This window comes from Giraffa tippelskirchi, chromosome 13 (genome assembly GCF_054371585.1).
Source record: "Giraffa tippelskirchi isolate mGirTip1 chromosome 13, T2T-mGirTip1v1.2.pri, whole genome shotgun sequence".
NCBI lineage: Eukaryota > Metazoa > Chordata > Mammalia > Artiodactyla > Giraffidae > Giraffa > Giraffa tippelskirchi.
The window spans coordinates 61,740,717-61,759,305 of record NC_137287.1 but is presented as its reverse complement, the minus strand read 5'-3'; the positions used below and the strand labels follow the sequence as shown (position 1 = coordinate 61,759,305).

The following is an 18,589-nucleotide window of genomic DNA, read 5'->3' as shown; positions in this document are numbered from 1 at the left end:
AATAAAAAATTTTTTAAAAAGTGAGGAACAGAGCTAAAAGCTGGAGAATTAACTGTCTATTAGATTTGGGTAAGGCCTGCTCACACCACCAAGTGACAGTCTCGATCACGTATGTATAGTTTCTACTTAAGCATTTTAGTTCCTCATTCTTAAATAGAAGCAGACTAGAACCACCAGATCACCTGAGACAACACAGCATGGCCGAGTGAGTGAAGACCTAAAACAAAATAAAAACAAACAAAAAAAAGAACCTCCGCCCCAAATTTTGCACAGATTAGAGGAATCCTTTTCTGAAAAGGATTTACATTACATGAAATATATATGTACATATCATATGAAGCATAAAAGATAATTCACTGACAAAAACCCAACTTGTGAAAAAGAAACAAACATTCTGAAAAATTAGAAAGAATAGTAACTGATACACCGGAATTTATTTTTGAGATGTCTTCCAAAGGTAAAGAAACAAGAGATGAAAACAGCACTAAAATATTAATTTAAACGGTCTAATATCTGAATGTAGAAAAAATGGAAATATATGAATTTATGAATATATGAATAGTCTCAGAATATATGGGAAAACAAATTAAATAACACATAGCACCCCAAAATACAGCAGCATATCCCCCAAATGGCAGCATAATTTACTTTCGAAAGACCAAGTTATATCCCTGTGAAATTTCAAAATATCACAGCTAACAAGAATAAATATTCCAAAGTTTTCAGAGAGAAAAAGGCAAGTTACATAAAAAGAACCAGACATATCAGACATCTCAGTGACAATACTGGAAGCTAGAAGAAATGGACTAGACTGCCTTTCAAAGTATAGAGGGAAAATAATTTTCATTCTAAAACCAAAGCAGTCCAGCATAGTGATAACAAAGCAGATTCTAAAGCCAGACTTCCTGGTTCAAATAATGCCATTTAATAGATGTATGATTCTGAAGAAATCAAATAACCTTTTTGAGTATCAGTTTCTTCATCTGTGAAGTGGGGTTGTTGTGAGGGTGAATTAACTCACAGGTGTTCACGTGTGTAAAACATCTGATACACAGTAGTATCTTAGACGCTCAGTCGTGTCCAACTTTTTGTGACCCCATGGACTGTGGCTCACCAGGCTCCTCTGTCCATGGGATACTCCAGGCAAGAATACTGGAGTGGGTTGCCATTCCCTTCTCCAGGGGATCTTCCCAACCCAGGGATGAAACCCAGGGTCTCCTGCATTGCAGGCCTGATACACAGTACTTACTATTAAAGTGCTCTAGAGAGCAAGACTGAGTATAGAAAGGGGCAAAACAGATCTCAGCTTTTCACTATAATCCCTTTGGTTGTATCTGACTGGCTTGCGCACACTCACGTATTATCAGATAGGAGGAGGGACTTGTGAAACAAAGTCCAATGATAACTGCTCAGTAGAGAATAATATCCATATGCCTTTAGCTCAAACGAGACAGAAAAATAGAAAACAGAAATTCGTATTGAAAGAGAACCACCTGACCAGACAGTCAAGGATGGAAACAGGAAGTAATACGAGAGAGTCTTGGTCTGGTTAAGCATCAGAATCAGAGTAACCCAGGACAGATGAGGTCAGGTTAAAAGAAAAAAGGCAGTTTGTCGATAAGAGCAAAACAGAGTACTCAAAGAAGAGAAACTGACTTTAACCACAGTTAAAATGACAAGCTTGTTCAAAGATGAGATTCACTGAGGTTTTTGGGGTTGGGTTTTTTTTTTTAAGGCTAAATTAAAAGCATTTAAAATTAAAAAATAACAGAAAAACAAAAAGGAATACCAACCGAGGCAATATGGCGGATTAGATACCTGAAACTCTCCCACAGAGTTTTCTAGGCAGTATGAACTGCCTAAACATACTTGACAGACTCTTTAAAAATTCAGAGTCCAGTATTAAATACAGCAAACAAAATCCAGGGAGGAGGGAGAGGGGGGGACTAAAGATCAGAGCAGAAAACATCAAAGCAGTTACTCCATAGGGGTTTGCTGGCCACTTACGACTTACACCAAATGGGAACAAGGGCCTCCCTGGTAGCTCAGCTGGTAAAGAATCTGCCTGCAATACAGGAGACCCCGGTTCGATCCCTGGGTCAGGAAGATCCCCTGGAGAAGGAAATGGCTACCCACTCCAGTATTCTTGCCTGGAGAATTCCATGGACAGAAGAGCCTGGCAGGCTACAGTCCATGGAGTCGCAAAGAGTCAGACACGACTTCGTGACTAACATTTTTACTTTCAAATGGGAACAAAATAGAAGGTCTAGGTTTGCTGCATGTGGGAAGGTAGAAGTGACATGGCAAAAGGATCTCTGTAGATGTAATTAAGAATCTTGAGATAGAAAGATTATTCAGGATTACTGATAACAAGCTCATGTCATCACAAGAGTGTTTAGGAAACTAACACACACACACACACACACACACACACACACACTGAGGGGGAGGGCAGTTATCCAAGAAACTAACACACACACACACACACACACACACTGAGGGGGAGGGCAGTTATCCAAGAAAGTATAACAAGTTCCCATGTTTTCAGGTACAAAACTCTCAACAGTCCTGGATTGATCGTACCCCAAGAACACTTGCCAGAATAACAGAATAAAACTGTCTAGGAATGTGTCTTCAATTTATCTTACCAATGTATCACCCTCAGCATGCAGAGAGATCTCAAAGTTGCTATCTTAAGATGGGCTCACAACCAAAATTTATAAAACACGGAAGGAAACAATTCACCATAAGCAGGAAGCAGCATACACACACATATGCACATACATACACGTGCACACTTACACAGTAAGGCCTCCAGAGAATGTTAATCCAAAAGAGAATGTTAATCCAGAAGAAAGGAAAGTAACAGAATAGATGACATGAATAAAAAGTACAAAGTAATGGTGGTTCATCTGAATCCAAATAGTTCAATAACTACATTAAGTGTATATGCAATAAATGCCCCAGTTAAAAGAAATGTCACACTATTTTTGTTTTTAATTTTTTATTGTTGGCTTGTGGGATCTCAGCTCCCCAACGAGGGATTGAACCTGGGCCATGGCAGTGAAAGCTGGGAGGAATGCTAACCACTAGTCTACAAGTGAACTCCCACACTGTATTTTTTATAAAATCCAGTTATTCTTAGGAGAGACAAATCTTAACAGGAAAAAATTGAAAGTAAAAGATAGGGAAGGGTATATTCTGTATGTTAACATGTAGTATATTAATGGTATCAAGACAAAATAGGCTATAATTTTTAAAAACTCTAGGGCCAGAGAATATTTTATTCCATACTAATGCTGTCTTTCATCAAAAATAGTTCTACATGAATTTACTCAATGGAGGTTTTATAATTTATACTTTGCTCTTCGAAAAGAACAAACTAAAAACATTAGAGAAGCTACTTTCATGCCGAGCTTGGAAAGGGAGGGGACCATTTTAGAAAAAATGAACACGTGTGACTGCACATAAAACTGCAGGTGGCTAGAAAGGAAATCAGCTCAAAGGAAATATAACTAAAAATAGGCTTAGAACAGGGGTTCTAATGCCTTCATTTGGATTTTCAAATTATTTCAGAGCTAAAATGCACACAATTTGTTTTTAACCAAGAGAGTTATTTTAGAAATAATTTCTGCCATAATTAAATATATTGATTTATGTCTTAGAAGTTCTCAAGTACCACTTGCAACTCAGAGACCAAAGGATTTTTAAATGTGCAATGATCTTAATGGCAAAGTACAGCACAGTTAATTATTTTTGACAAGTTGAAATAAATTCCTATGACAGTAAATTTTGCTGGATCTCTAACAAAACATTCTTAGGGGTGTTATGCCTTGATGTGTTTCACACCAGATTCTTTAATAGAATTCCTCTATCTTTAGATATTATGAATTTACAAGCCCTAATGCTAGAAACACTTAGAAAAAGACTTAAAAGTAAACAAAAAAGTTTTCTTAAAAAAATTAAGACAATGAAAGTGGTTTTTAAATGGGAAGCTACTGCCTCCAAAAAGTCTCTTTATCACATGAATTTACTCATGAAGAAACATTAAACATATTCATACTGACATTCTACAAATTAACTGGTCTATAGTTTTCAAAAGTATCAAGGTCAGGTAAAGTTAAGCGTAGACTGAGGAACAGTGGCAGACTGAAGAAGGCTGAGGAGACAGGATAACTAAATGCTTCTGAACTGGCTCAATTTCCCATAAAGTTACTGAACAAACTGGCAGACCGAAGTAGAAATTCGAGTAGAGAGTAGTAATATATCCATGTTAATCACCTGATTTTGATGCTTGTATAACAGCTATGCAGTAGCATGTACTTGTGTCTAGAAAATACACACCCAAGATTTCAAGACTGATGGGGCAACCATAGCCGCAGGTTATTCTCTAACAGTCCAAAACAAAAAAGTTCTTTGTCCTATACTTCCAATTTTCTGTGAGTTTAAAATTGTTGTTCCTTCCCCTCCAAAAAAAATATCTGAAGTCATCTTTACTACTTAAGTCACAAAAATGACAGCAAGACTTTTTTTTTAAGTTCACTGATTCAGAGGTATTAAGCAATCAACGTTCCATTAACCTATGAAGGAATACAACCAAGAAAAATTTCTCTAAGATAAAAATACAATGATTTTTTTCCCCATCAACTGAAATTAAAAGGGGACAGCCCCATTCAAAACTAACAAATTCCAATGGCTCTAAAGACTGTTGCGCTGAGCTTCTCTAAAGAGATTCTGTGACCTTCTACTATAATTTCCCTCCCTTTTATTTGTTGAAATTAACGGATGCATGCATGCTAGGCACTGGGATGATCACAGCAGAACCCTGCGGAAGGCAAAGGGAACAGGACAAATTGACTAGGTAATTCTAATAATAAATGCTTTGAAAGGGAACTATAGGATGCTGTAAAAACAATCAGCAGAGAATTCTAATAATATGTGCACAGGTAGGAGACAGGACAGAAAGCGGCATTGGGGAAAACCACCCTTCAATAAAATTCAGGGTTAAGACCTTAAGGATGACTGGGAGGGACTTGACCAGATGAAACAAGCCTATAACAATGAGTCAAGTATGATGAGAGACTTTTATCCCTAGAACTTAAAAATCCTAGATGGGTTAATAATAAGGAATAAAGCTAAAAATAAAGGCAGGTGCCAGGCCTCTTAAAGAACCTTAAATGCTGTTAAAAAGATTTTAGGATTTTTATTCTTGCAGTCCAGTCAATGACTTCCAAACCTTTTTTTTATTGTTCATCCTAATTTCAAGTCAACTCTTACACAGAATCTCAATACGCAATATAAACAAAAGCAGCACTAACCTGGCTAAAGTGTAAAGAGGGTGCTCTAGAACTTCATCAGCTGAGCCTCCTGCTTCCCTAAGTGAGAGCAAAGGCAAAAACAGGATAAAACAGATGGGGCCAGTATGAGAAATAATATAAGCTGGGCTGCATTAGCCAGACTTCCAGTCAGAAACTGGTGAAATATTCCAATCAGAAAAATTCAAAGAGCATTTATAACAGAGGGACTAAACACAAAGGAATGGGAATGGATAGGGGAACAGAACGGGGTATAAGAGCCAATGTTCTCAGCAGGAAGAGCGCCCCTAAATCCAAAAGGACAAGGGCAGGAGGATCACCAGAATGAGGAGGACAAAGTCACCCAGACAAAGCCACCTTGAGAGGAACAGGGACTTGTTCTAGACACAGCGTCCACTGGGAAGATACCAGGGAAATAAATGTTCTGAGCTTCCCTTCCTCACTGCTGCTGACTTGCCCATGTCCACACTGGCTGCACTCTCTCTGAAACCAGAAGTCACAGATGCCCATGGACATAATCCATACGGTAAGCCTCCCAGAACAAAGACCAGAGGGGAGAGAAAAATTAAGGAAGATCAAACAGAAGTTACCTGTCATATAGCAGCAGGCACAGAAGTACTAGGAAAGATCAAATCTACTCTTCTGGAACCAATGAAATGCTTTCCATGAGGCCACGGCAATTAAACAGAAGCTGAAGAGTGACCAGGAGTTAGGCAGAGGAAATCGAGTAGGTACACATTCTAAGCAAAGGGACTGGCCACAGCAAAGGCACACTGCTAAAGCACTATGTGAATGAGGAGGTGTGAAGACCAAAGTATGGAAGGAGGGAGGGACAGAATGAAGCTAGAGAGGCAAGGGGAGACAAGACCGTGCTTAATATCGATACCACGCGAACCATCCAGCCTTTGTCCTCCAGGCAAACTGTAAGGACTGACATGATATCACTTGATAGAGGTATGGGCAGGTTTTTAATAAAAATAATAGGCAAAAAGATTTTCCTCTTAATGGTAAAAGTCAATTCTCACTCTTCCTTATTGACCAGCTCACTCTTCCTTATTGACCAGCTCGCTCTTCCTTATTGACCAGCTTCTACCTGGCAGTTTCACAAGAACTGCAAGGCAGAGTGCAAGTGTGGAGATGAATGCAGACACTGATAATATCTAATTACAGGACCTAATCCATTTCAGCCTCTTAATTCTTCATAATTCTTCATACTTGGACTTCCTCAGGGAACAAGCGGGTAAAAATATATTCAGTAACCACACTGATTACTGTATTTAAGATTTTGTATCAAATAACTGATAATTCAAAATTTACACTAGGGTATGTTCATTTTCCTTTGAAATGGAGAACTTTCTAAACACAACAGTGGTTAGTTCAGTTCAGTCACTCAGTCGTGTCTGACTCTTTGCAACTCCATGGACTGCAGCACGCCAGGCCTCCCTGTTCATCACCAACATGAGTAAACTCATGTCCATTGAGTCGGTGATGCCATCCAACCATCTCATCCTCTGTCATCCCTTCTTCTCCCGCCTTCAATCTTTTCCAGCATGAGGGTCTTTTCCAATGACTCAGTTCTTCGCATCAGGTGGCCAAAGTATTGGAGTTTCAGCTTCAGCATCAGTCCTTCCAATGAATATTCAGGACTGATCTCCTTTAGGATTGACTGGTTGGATCTCCTTGCAGTCCAAGGGACTCTCAAGAGAATCTTCTCCAGCACCACCATTCAAAAGCATCAATTCTTTGGCGCTCAGCTTTCTTTATAGTTCAACTCTCACATCCATACATAACTACTGGAAAAACCATAGCTTTGACTAGACGGTCCTTTGTTGGCAAAGTAAGGTCTATGCTTTTTAATATGCTGTCTAGGTTGGTCATAACTTTTCTTTCAAGGAGTAAGCATCTTTTAATTTCATGGCTGCAGTCACCATCTGCAGTGATTTTGGAGGCCAGAAAAATGAAGTCTGCCACTATTTCCACTGTTACCCCATCTACTTGCCATGAAGTGATGGGACCGGATGCCATGTTTAGTTTTCTGAATGTTGAGCTTTAATCCAACTTTTTCACTCTCCTCTTTCACTTTCATCAAGAGGCTCTTTAGTTCTTCCGCGCTTTCTGCCATAAGGGTGGTGTCATCTGCATATCTGAGGTTATTGATAGTTCTCCCAGCAATCTTGATTCCAGCTTGTGCTTCATCCAGTCCAGCGTTTCTCATGATGTACTCTGCATATAAGTTAAATAAGCAGGGTGACAATATACAGCCTTGACGTACTCCTTTTCCTATTTGGAACCAGTCTGTTGTTCCATGTCCAGTTCTCACTGCTGCTTCCTGACCTGCATACAGGTTTCTCAAGAAACATGTCAGGTGGTCTGGTATTCCCATCTCTTGAAGAATTTTTCACAGTTTGTTGTGATCCACACAGTCAAACGCTTTGGTGTAGTCAATAAATCAGAAATAGATGTTTTTCTGGAACTCGCTTGCTTTTTCAATGATCCGGCGAATGTTGGCAATTTGATCTCTGGTTCCTCTGCCTTTTCTAAAACCAGCTTGAACATCTGGAAGTTCATGGTTCACGTATTGCTGAAGCCTGGCTTGGAGAATTTTGAGCATTACTTTACTAGCGTGTGAGATGAGTGCAATTGTGCGGTAGTCTGAGCATTCTCTGGGATTGGAGCGAAAACTGACCTTTTCCAGTCCTGTGGCCACTGCCGCATTTTCCAAATTTGCTGGCATATTGAGTGCAGCACTTTCACAGCATCATCTTTCAGGATTTGAAATAGCTCAACAGGAATTCCATCACCTCCACTAGCTTTGTTCGTAGTGATGCTTTCTAAGGCCCACTTGACTTCACATTCCAGGATGTCTGGCTCTAGGTGAGTGATCACACCATCGTGATTATCTGGGTCGTGAAGACCTTTTTTGGATAGTTCTTCTGTGTATTCTTGCCACCTCTTCTGAATGTCTTCTGCTTCTGTTAGGTCCATATCATTTCTGTCCTTTACTGTGCCCATCTTTGCATGAAATGTTCCCTTGGTATCCTCTAATTTTCTTGAAGAGATCCCTAGTCTTTCCATTCTATTGTTCCTCCTCTATTTCACATATGATTAGTCTTCATTCACAAAAGACTAGATTTTTAAAAGTGCCACAGAGTAACTTAAAGTTTCAAGTATCTACTCCTTGTCAGACCCTAAGGGAGACACTGGGGACAAGACACAATGATGAACCCAACAAATGAGGTTTCTTCATCATTAAATTTACCTCTAAGAGAAGAAGCAGGCATTAAATAGGTAAACACACAAACACAATCACAAATTTGTCATATGCCACAAACAAAAGCAACACGGAAGAGGTGCGAAAAAATATTTATAGATTTAAAACAAAAATATCATTGTTCCTCTTTGCAAAAGCAATATCCAAGGATAGGAGACAAAATCAAACCACAATGGATTGACACATATGTATGTTTCAAGGAAGAAGACTGCCACAAGATGACAGATTCGAGAACTTAGTCTGTGAACTAAGAGAGAACAAAGAGAGAAAAGGTAGTCTCTCAAAAGGTATGGTAAGGAAAGCTTTTTTATAAGATGGAGGGAAAATGCTGAATGTTGATTAGAGGGCTAATGCAAGAGAGGCCGAGCGTAAAGAGAGAGAACAGATGATTAGCTATGATGACTAATAATGCCAACATTTTATATCCAGATATTAGGCTAAATTCTTTACATGCAATTTCTTATTTCATCTTTTAAGATCAGCACTAATGGGCCAACTCTGCATATGAGAAAAGTTAGGTAATTTGAAGAGATCACATGCAGGCAGAATTAGGATTGAAACTGAGATCTTTATGAGTTCAAAGCGGACTACACCACACTGTCTCATTCAAAAAATACTTTTTAAATCCTCTCTTAAGTGCCAGTTAACTATATACTGAGGATAAAAAGATGAACAACTCCTGGGGCACAATCAGTCAGCACATGGTACTTACAAAGGATGGTCTTTACCTTTAAAGAGAGGAGGGGGAGAGAGACATGGACCTCAAGTCACTGATACCAGGGGGAAGGAGCAAGATGGCATAGCACAGAGAGCAGCAGTATCTACCCTGCGCTAATCAGGGAAGACTTCAGATGGTGCTTATGTTAAGCAGAACAGAGACAGAACAAAATTAATGCCAAGTAAGACAAACAGATTACAGAAAAGAGGCACAAAATTGCATGCTATGTTTAGAAGACTTCAACAAATTGAGCATGGCAGGAATGTGATGCGAGTCGGGAGAGACCAGACCAAAGGGCCTTTTATACCACACCAAGATATCTGAGGTTTAAAACCATAGGAAGCAAAAAACCATTTCCAGGCTTTGAAACAAGACTGGCAACTGTAAAGCCTCAGCAATTGACTAGGAGGTTCAAGCTGTAGCCTGGGGCATGGCTTACAGACGACCAAAAGGCCAAAAGATCTGCAAGGAGACTCCCAAACTAACCTCGTATTATCAGACCAGAAAAGGGAGGCTCCAGCCCCTTTTTAGAAAAACGTAGCCTTTATTCTAAGTGGGATGAGAGCAGTCTTCAGTTATTACTATTCATCAGGACAAAACTAAAATATGGTTTGGGCTTCCCAGATGGCTGGGAATTGGCTTGCCAATAAGGAGACTCAGATTCGATCCCTGGGTTGGGAAGATTCCCTGGAGAAGGAAATGGAAACCCACTCCATATTCTTGTCTGGAGAATTCCAGGGACAGAGGAGCCTGGTGGGCTAAAGTCCATGGGGTCAAAAAGAGCTGGACATAACTTAGTGACTAAACAACAACAAAAATATGGTTTAGCCCAGACTTTGTGATTAGTAGGGAAGGGTTTGAAGGTTTGCTTCCTCAAAACCCCAAATAGATTATCTGAGGCAGAATGTGGGTTTGGGTGATTCATTTCTCCAAAAAGCATACTGAATAGAGGCAGGATAGCCTGCCGTCTGCCTTGAAAGTAAAGAACAGAGTCTTCAGTTTCCGAAGGATACTCCCATCAGGGCTTAATCACAGCAGTCTGCCATTTGACAATGGTGAGGGAAGATAGATACTCTCTTTTTCTGCCCAGCATGCTGCTCTGATTCAGGAGTTGTGTATTTCCCACCAAGCAGATAAGAGAAGCAGCAAAAGGATACACCCACTCCCCTAACATAATGCAAGCCATTATTCAGCTTCATCAATGAAAACAAATCAGAGAGAAATGAATTGTAACTTAGAACTTCAGATTTATCTTTCAAAACTAACCTCCAGGTACATTCCTCATCCTAAACAAAACTGACATCCTAGTCACCCTGAACAAGTCATCATGACTTTGTCTAACACCATTATCTCAGACTGGAATGCATTTGTACTCCATGTCCGTATGATCAAATGCACAGGCTCCCATCAAACCCCAACTTAAACATCACTCCTTCAGTGCCACCCAAAACACATGCCCACAGGACTTATTTCTCTATTCAAATGTTTATTAAATATTTCCAGGTACTGTACTGAATAGTATACAGACCAATTCTTCCTAAAGAGAAATTTTAACAAACACTTACTGAATGCTTAGCATATGACAGGTTTAGTGCTAAGTTCTAGAATTTTTTTAATTAAATAACAATACAATCTACTGCCTTTCAAAACCTCCCTTACTACAGTAAAAAAACATACATAGTAAATGTAGCATTTAGGGTAAATAAGTAAGGACAAAAAAAGAAATAATTAAGACCATAATGAAAATCAATTTAATAGATGAAGGTCAATTCTACGCAAATGTTGCTATAAAACTGAAGAGGAGGGAACACTGTCCAATGTTATTTGGTAAGGTTGGCATTGCTGCTGCTGCTGCTGCTAAGTCGCTTCAGTCGTGTCCGATTCTGTGTGACCCCACAGATGGCAGCCCACCAGGCTCTGCCGTCCCTGGGATTCTCCAGGCAAGAATACTGGAGTGGGTTGCCATTTCCTTCTCCGGCGCATGAAAGGGAAAAGTGAAAGTGAAGTCGCTCTGTCGTGTCCGACACTTAGCGACCCCATGGACTGTAGCCTACCAGGCTCCTCTGTCCATGGGATTTTCCAGGCAAGAGTACTGGAGCGGGATGCCATTGCCTTCTCCGAGGTTGGCATTACACTAACACAAAGCCACAGACCAGTAACCACTGGGATATGTATTTTACCACACACACACGCACACACGGAATAGTCTTACTGAACTCAAGGCTGAAGTTGAAAGTGATAATGACTAGTCAGTAAGAAGATGAGTAAGGAATCCATATTTCCAGGCTCCCTACCATGCTGCTAGTTATTTAAATGTGAATTTAAAGCTTTTCACAAGCTGTTACCTGTGAGATATGATTGATGGAAGACTCCATTCTCCGGAGCTGAGAGGCTTGGATGTCCAGCAGTTGGAGCACATTGTTAGCCAATGCATTTATTTGATAAGCAACACTAGCTAGGGATTGGGTTGTATAGGCTTTGGTTTCTTCTAAAGCTTTTCTCTTGTCTGTAGCCTGAAATAAGAACAAAAAAAGCCCAATATTTATTTTGGTTAACATTCATTAAATATCTGCTCTATAGAAAGGCAGCATTAGAATTATATTTTTTTTAATAGAAAAGCCCAACTGAATCAAAGAACTTACCAGGCCAGTTTGATGAACCACAAAGTACTCCACCCTCTGACTCTAATAAAGGCAAGTGCCTCAAGTCCTGCTGGCTTACTCTCTGCCTGCACTGACCTCCCCATGTGTCCCCTCAAAGCAAGCTATGAACCTCCTCCAGGATCTGTGAGTAATAAATTCTCCGTTTCACTTTCCCTTACAGTCTTTTGCTGAACCTTGAGCTCACCATCCATGACACTCCAGGGCTCTACTTAACAACAAAAAAAAATCACAACATTCACCAGTACAATGATATGGACTAAATCCATTCTACCTTACAATTCTGTTTACATCAATCAACATCAGAAATCCAAACCACCTGTTAACCATTACAATCAAGCTTCCAATCTCTACAAAAACTACTGTAATCTTATGACCCCATCCTTTACCCATCCGTTTTCCCCAAAGTGGAGTGCAGAACTCACAGACAGTAAGAAATGTTCAGAGACCAAGTTTAAAGCTAAGTTCAGAGAAAAATTCAAAGACAAGTGATAAACTCTGGGAGGGGCAGGGTGGGAAGCAAGCAGAGTAGCCAGCAACTTATATTACAATTAATATATAATCTAAAAACAAAAAGGCCAAGGATAGAAAAAAATGAAAGGTCTAACAGTTCAAAAAAAAAGAAAGCAATGCAACCACTCTTAACCATGTTTAATAACATTCAACCTTGCTCATCATAGAAAAGAAATGCAGATGCAAACTAATATGAGATGATATTTCTCATCTATCCACCCAGCAAAAATCCAAAAGCAAGACAAGGTACTCTGCAAAGTTGCAAGGAGAGACTCTGATGCACTCACTGCTGGTGATATCCAGCAAAATTACACACTGGCTTATTTTTTGTCCCAACAATCTCACTTTTAGCAATCTCAAAGAATCACTGGCAAAAATATATATATATAATTATTGATTACAGCACTATTTGCAATAGGAAAAGACCAGAAACAACCAATACAACCACTGATGGGGGACTGGTGAAATAAATTATGGGATCTCCAAACATTAGGGTACTACACTGCAGTAAGAAGTAATGTTGAGAGATACTGTTATTACCACCACACCCAATCTCCAGAATATTGCTAAGGTGAAAAAGAAAAAAAAAAAAGTTTATAGAATGCTACCACTTATGAAATGAGGAAAGATACAAAAATATATTCCTTTACTTTTTAAGAAAAAAGGATAAAACATAACAACTTTAAAAAATAATTGCATATGGGACCAAGGGTCAATAGGTTGGCAAGAATATGGGTAAGATTCTTTAAACATATCTTGTTTTTTAGATTTGCTTTTTGCAACTATGCAAACAATTTACAAAATTATAAAACAAAATTAAATTTTAAAAAGGAATTCCCCCAAATTAAATGTCAAATTAATCAAATAAGCCTAACTGTGCATCCAATTAGTGGCTTAACGAGAGAGGAAATATCCTACAAGTGGCTTCAAAGCATAGTAATTTGATTGTACATTTCTAATGGGGTTTATCCTTAGGACAAAAACAATTAAAAGAGGGGAGAAAAATACTGAATCTGTTTTCAGTCACTGTATTGCTGATGGTAGTTTTGGAATTATCACCCGGAGACTGCTGTTTGTGTGGTGTGGAGTAAAGCAAGTCATTAATTATGTTTAGGTCATTGAGAACTGAGATTTGGGGCATAATTCAAAAGACATTCCTGATGTAAGAAGAAAAAACCTGTAGTTCTGCATTTAGGCTGAAAGCATTAATCTGAACTTAATTTTTATTGTATCACATTTTATATATCAATATCCAACAAAAAAAGCCTAAATGGTGACTGTAGTTGGTAACACTGTACTGTAAAATTGAAATTTGCTAAAAGGACAGACCTGACATGTCCTCAGCAAGGGGGGAAAAGAAAAGATACACATGAAGTGATGCATGTGTCAACTAAGCTCTGTCAATAGCAGATACAGGTGCCACTTCCAGGCCTAGACATAAAAGCTTCCCACTCATGTTCAGATGCAACGGTTAAAGGAAAATGCAGTCCTACCAAAAAAAATTGGTATGATGATTGGTATGATGGCATCACCGACTGGATGGACATGAGTTTGAGCAAGCTCCGGGAGTTGGTGATGGACAGGGAGGCCTGGCGTGCTGCAGTCCATGGGGTGGGAAAGAGTTGGACACGACTGAGCGACTGAACTGAATCAAAAAAATTAAGTTGTATTTAACAGAAATCATTGTACACTGCTTCCATTTTTAAATTTAAAATAATTAAAATTAAATAAAAATTTAAAATTCATATTCTCAAACTAGCCACATTTTAAAGAGCTCAACAGTCATATATGGATTGTGGCCTTACTGGAGACAGTGCAGTTCTAGTCACAGTTAATTTCCTCTATAAACCATGGATTTAAAAGTTAAGTCTGCACAAGAATTATTGTTTTCACTTATTTCACTTAAGTTTAGTATCCAATAGTTGGTCTCCCTCATTCTTTGATACTTTTGCTGTATTAACTACCAAGCAGCCTTAGTACCACCAAAGGATCACACAAAATGGATTATAAACCAGAAGACTTCTCCAGAGCTAAAACAGACATCGTTAATCAATTACAACAGTCTTCCTACAAAAGTCTAAACACTCTTAACTAATCACTCAAGGAGATGACATGTGATTGTAACCTATCTGCCATCCCTGTCTTATGCCACTGATGAAGTTTGCTTAAAATGGAAATAAACACATGGCTTTAAAAGAAAAGTTAATTATTTAAAAGAGCTAAACTCAAAATAAATAATGTAGGCCAAGAACTTAACAGGAAATTCCTTAGATAACTGAATTTTCTCAACAGCCATATATAAAACTGTCTTTTTCCTTCCGTAACCACCTGTGGAAACCAAGTTTTACTGAGTTAAGATCTGCATGCTGGAGTAAAGAACCTTTTCAAGCAGTACCTACTCCTATTATATATCCTTTTCTTGCCCTTCAAGGTGATCTCTTGTTTTCCACTGTTTAAGATGGAAATGACGATGCTATAAGCAATCTCTCTCATACCCATACATTTATCTTTAACCCCACCTCCTCGTCCTCATTCTCAACTTCCACCTATGACCAGAAGAAAAACCTCTCCTCCCTCTATTACAACTAAGTAATTGAAGCCCAAAAGACACAAGAACATCCTCGCCACAAGTATGCTTAAAAAGTAATACATTCTAAGTGAAAACAAATTACATGGTTTAATTTTTGCCTTTTTTTAAACAGAGAGAGAAATATACAAAATTAATGCATCATCATGGAAATGGACCTTACTAACATTTTACTATAAGTTCTTCAAATCTCTCAAGTACATGTGTTTATCTTACAAGAATGTAAATCTAACCCTGCTTTTTTCATTTAAAAATGTATGATGAGCATTTCCCCATGTGCTATTCTTCTATGCCTATTCTTTTTCAAAAAAAGAATTTTCAATAGCTATATAACAATGGCAGTAACTGTTAGCTGACTGTTCTCCTTTTAATTCCTCTAATATTAAGACCCTGATTTTAATCAGGACATCAACGTATGCAGATTCAAATCCAACTTCCTCTAAATAACCAAACAAGAGGTGGCATTATTTCCAAACATTAAACTCTAAGCTAACTTTAAGAACACAATTTCCAAGTTAGGGCCTGACTACTGAAAGACCTGGCACATGTCCTGTAGTACCAGCCTGTCTAATAACATTTCAGAAAAATAGTTTAAGTTAAATTACAGTGTTCTCTTTCTCACTCACCTGAACCCTTCCCTAAAGTCTGACAAGAAGATCAGAAAATGATGTTTGCTCTGAGGAACAATCTTTCCCCATGTCTTAACTGCAAGACATAGGGCTTCACATGTGGCTCAGTTGGTAAAGAATCCGCCTGCAATGTGGGAGACCTGGGTTTGATCCCTGGGTTGGGAAGATCCCTTGAAGAAGGGAAAGGCTACCCACTCCAGTATCCTGGCCTGGAGAAGTCCATGAACTGTATGTGTATAGTCTGTGGGGTCGCAAAGAGTCGACACGACTGAGCGACTTGCACTTTTAACTGCAAGTGATTTAATGATCCTGCTTAGGTAACAAAACAGGGGTCTCATGCATTTTTTAAAAACAGAGTTTCTCCATCTTGCTTCTCTTTTTACTTTTCCTCCTACTCTTTGTAAAAATGACACCACATCATATCATTTTAACAACTTTTAACTTTAATCCAAACTTGCCAGAAACTTTTCCAAAGTAAGTTATTTTTCCCACAGAATATTTTAAATATTTAAATAAGGTTTTTCCAATTATATTAATAGAATGGAAGCAATTTCATGGTAATTCATTAAAAAATGACCCACATCTACCAAAACATACCATATTTCAATGACTCCAACAAAACAGCTATGTCAGATGCACCATCTTTATGTATCACTCAGGGAGAAACCAGCCAACTCCATTATGTCAGAATGCTTTCTTATGAAGAAATTTTATTTTATACTTAACAGAAAATGCTCTTTGGGATTTATTTAGATGGTGAGCTTTATATGTCACTCTTAATCATACAGTAATACCAGCTATTTTCAGATTCATTTTCAGATTTATCCAACTTCCAAAAGAAACCCTTTTTATCTTTTATTTTGTATGATTCAAGATCCAACCAAACACAGTTCACAACACTTGACAGTCATGTCTACTCAGTTTCTAAATCCAGAACATCCCCTTCAACTCTGACCTTTTTTTTTCTTTCAAAACACAGACTTTGTTTTAAAATTTCAGGCCAGTTGTCTTATAGGAAGTCCTACAATCTGGATTTGTCTGACTGTTTCCCCATGATTAGATTCAGATTAAGCAGAGTGGCTAGAATAACAACAGGTGATGCTATAAACTTCCCACTATAAACAATACATCTTTTAAAATAAGCCTCCATCTTTATTTCCTGGATTTTCTTCCAAACTCCTGACACCAATTCTGCAAACTTTGATGCTGGTGCTATCTTACAAGGGGGTAACCAAAAAAAAAAATTTTTTTTAAGACAAAACCCAAGACTCTTTCCTCAAATGGTCTTTAAATGTTTTGTCTCTAGTCCTTCCTCAAATGGTTTGATGACACGCTGCAATAATCCAGTTATCCCGACAGTAAAACCATCCAAATTCACACAAGTGGGAACAATGACAACTGCTGCCTGGCTGATAGCTTTCTAAGGACAACATTAATTGTAAAATCCATCCCAAGAACAGAAATTTTAAAATGTAGGGGTGAGGAGAAGGTTTCTTAGAACTGCTAAAATATACTCTATAAGGTTAAGGTTTCTGTCAATTAAGAAGGATTTAAAAGGTCAACTTTCAATACTTGTACGGAAGAGTTATATATACACAAAAAACAAAACATCTATTTTGCTGAAGGCCACTTAAAGGTCTGGCTTGAGAACATTTCCAGAGGGAATCCAGAATCACTGTGTAGCCAGGGAGGAGAGGATTCGGGTAAAAAGAGCACACAGGCCAAATCCTGGTTGGAGCCATGGGGCTTAGGGTATGCATACACTCGATACCTAGCTAACGCTGAAAGGATCTAATTTTCTCCAACACAATTTCCATTCCAATAAAAGTAAAAAGGAAATAAAAAGAAACCCTACCAGGTTACAGCAAATATCCAGCAAAAAGAATAAATTTTTTGCAGAACAATTCAGGTTGAAACCTAGTCACTGTAACCCCAACACAGCTCCTCCCCACCACCTCCCACTTAAGCAACTACTAACAGGCCTATGATCCTTTCATTCCCAGCAGAATCCAGGGAAAACCTCTGCTGCCTACTGAGTCACACAGCACCGATGGACAGGAATGCAAGTTGTGGCACGTGCTCTTCTTTAACTGACAAGCGAATACAAAGCAATCAACAGCTAGTATCCTCATTAAATAACATTCCAAATTCAACTCTAATGTAGATTATGTGTTCAAACCTTCACAGATCAATTTATATCTCCAGGGCACTTCCAATAACTAGATAACTAGGTTCTGAAATTTTAGGTTTTACCCTAATTATAGCCTCAGTCAATGAATTATATTTATTAAAAACAGGCAAAACCTGCAAAAACCCAATTTTAGAAAGAGCAACGACATTTAAACACAAAATTAGTTAAATGTATTATTGACACAATATATTCCATAGGAGTCCAAGACACTGGGTTCCTTCCATCAACTCCTTCCATGTTAACTAATTATCTTCTCATATAATCTTATTTCTTCTCAAAAGGAATTAAACTGAAAGAGCCATGATGAAGAATGTAGCTTGGACACACACTTTTACATTCTGCTGGTAGGTGCAATTAGACAAAAACAAAAAACTAGAAACAACCTAAATGGCCAATGATTGGTGTTTAAAATATTCATGTATTAGAATACCATGCAGTCAATAAACATAATCTAGATATTTACCAACAAGGAAAATGCATTAAGGTAGAATTCAAACTGGGAAGTAGAATCACTATGAGTTACAGAATAATTATAGAATTTTACCTTACACAATTATAGAATAGCTGGGAAAACTGTGAAGGTCCCAAAGGGAAGTAGGAAGATCAGAAAGTCATCAACGCGAGTTTTGAGACATCTGACACATTCAGCTACAAAAACGTGGCTGCAAAGGAAAGACTCCTGGGGAGATCTGAGAAGCTGCAGGT

General features: G+C 38.4%; 1 protein-coding gene across 50 annotated transcripts in view; it reads right to left on the bottom strand.

The window, feature by feature from the left end:
* The window catches only part of ABI1 (abl interactor 1), an 85,244-nt gene that overhangs the window by 41,159 nt on the left and 25,496 nt on the right, over positions 1-18,589 (bottom strand). For 44 of the 50 annotated variants that reach the window (XM_081554208.1, XM_081554207.1, XM_081554218.1 and 41 more), the window contains exon 2: positions 11,650-11,817. The exons of 4 other annotated variants lie outside the window; for them this stretch is intronic. In XM_081554208.1, coding sequence (XP_081410334.1) covers positions 11,650-11,817 — 168 coding nt within the window. Of the gene's footprint in view, positions 1-5,350; positions 5,365-11,643; positions 11,818-18,589 lie in introns of all 50 variants that reach the window. 2 more of the 50 variants (XM_081554240.1, XM_081554241.1) reach the window with 1 other exon arrangement.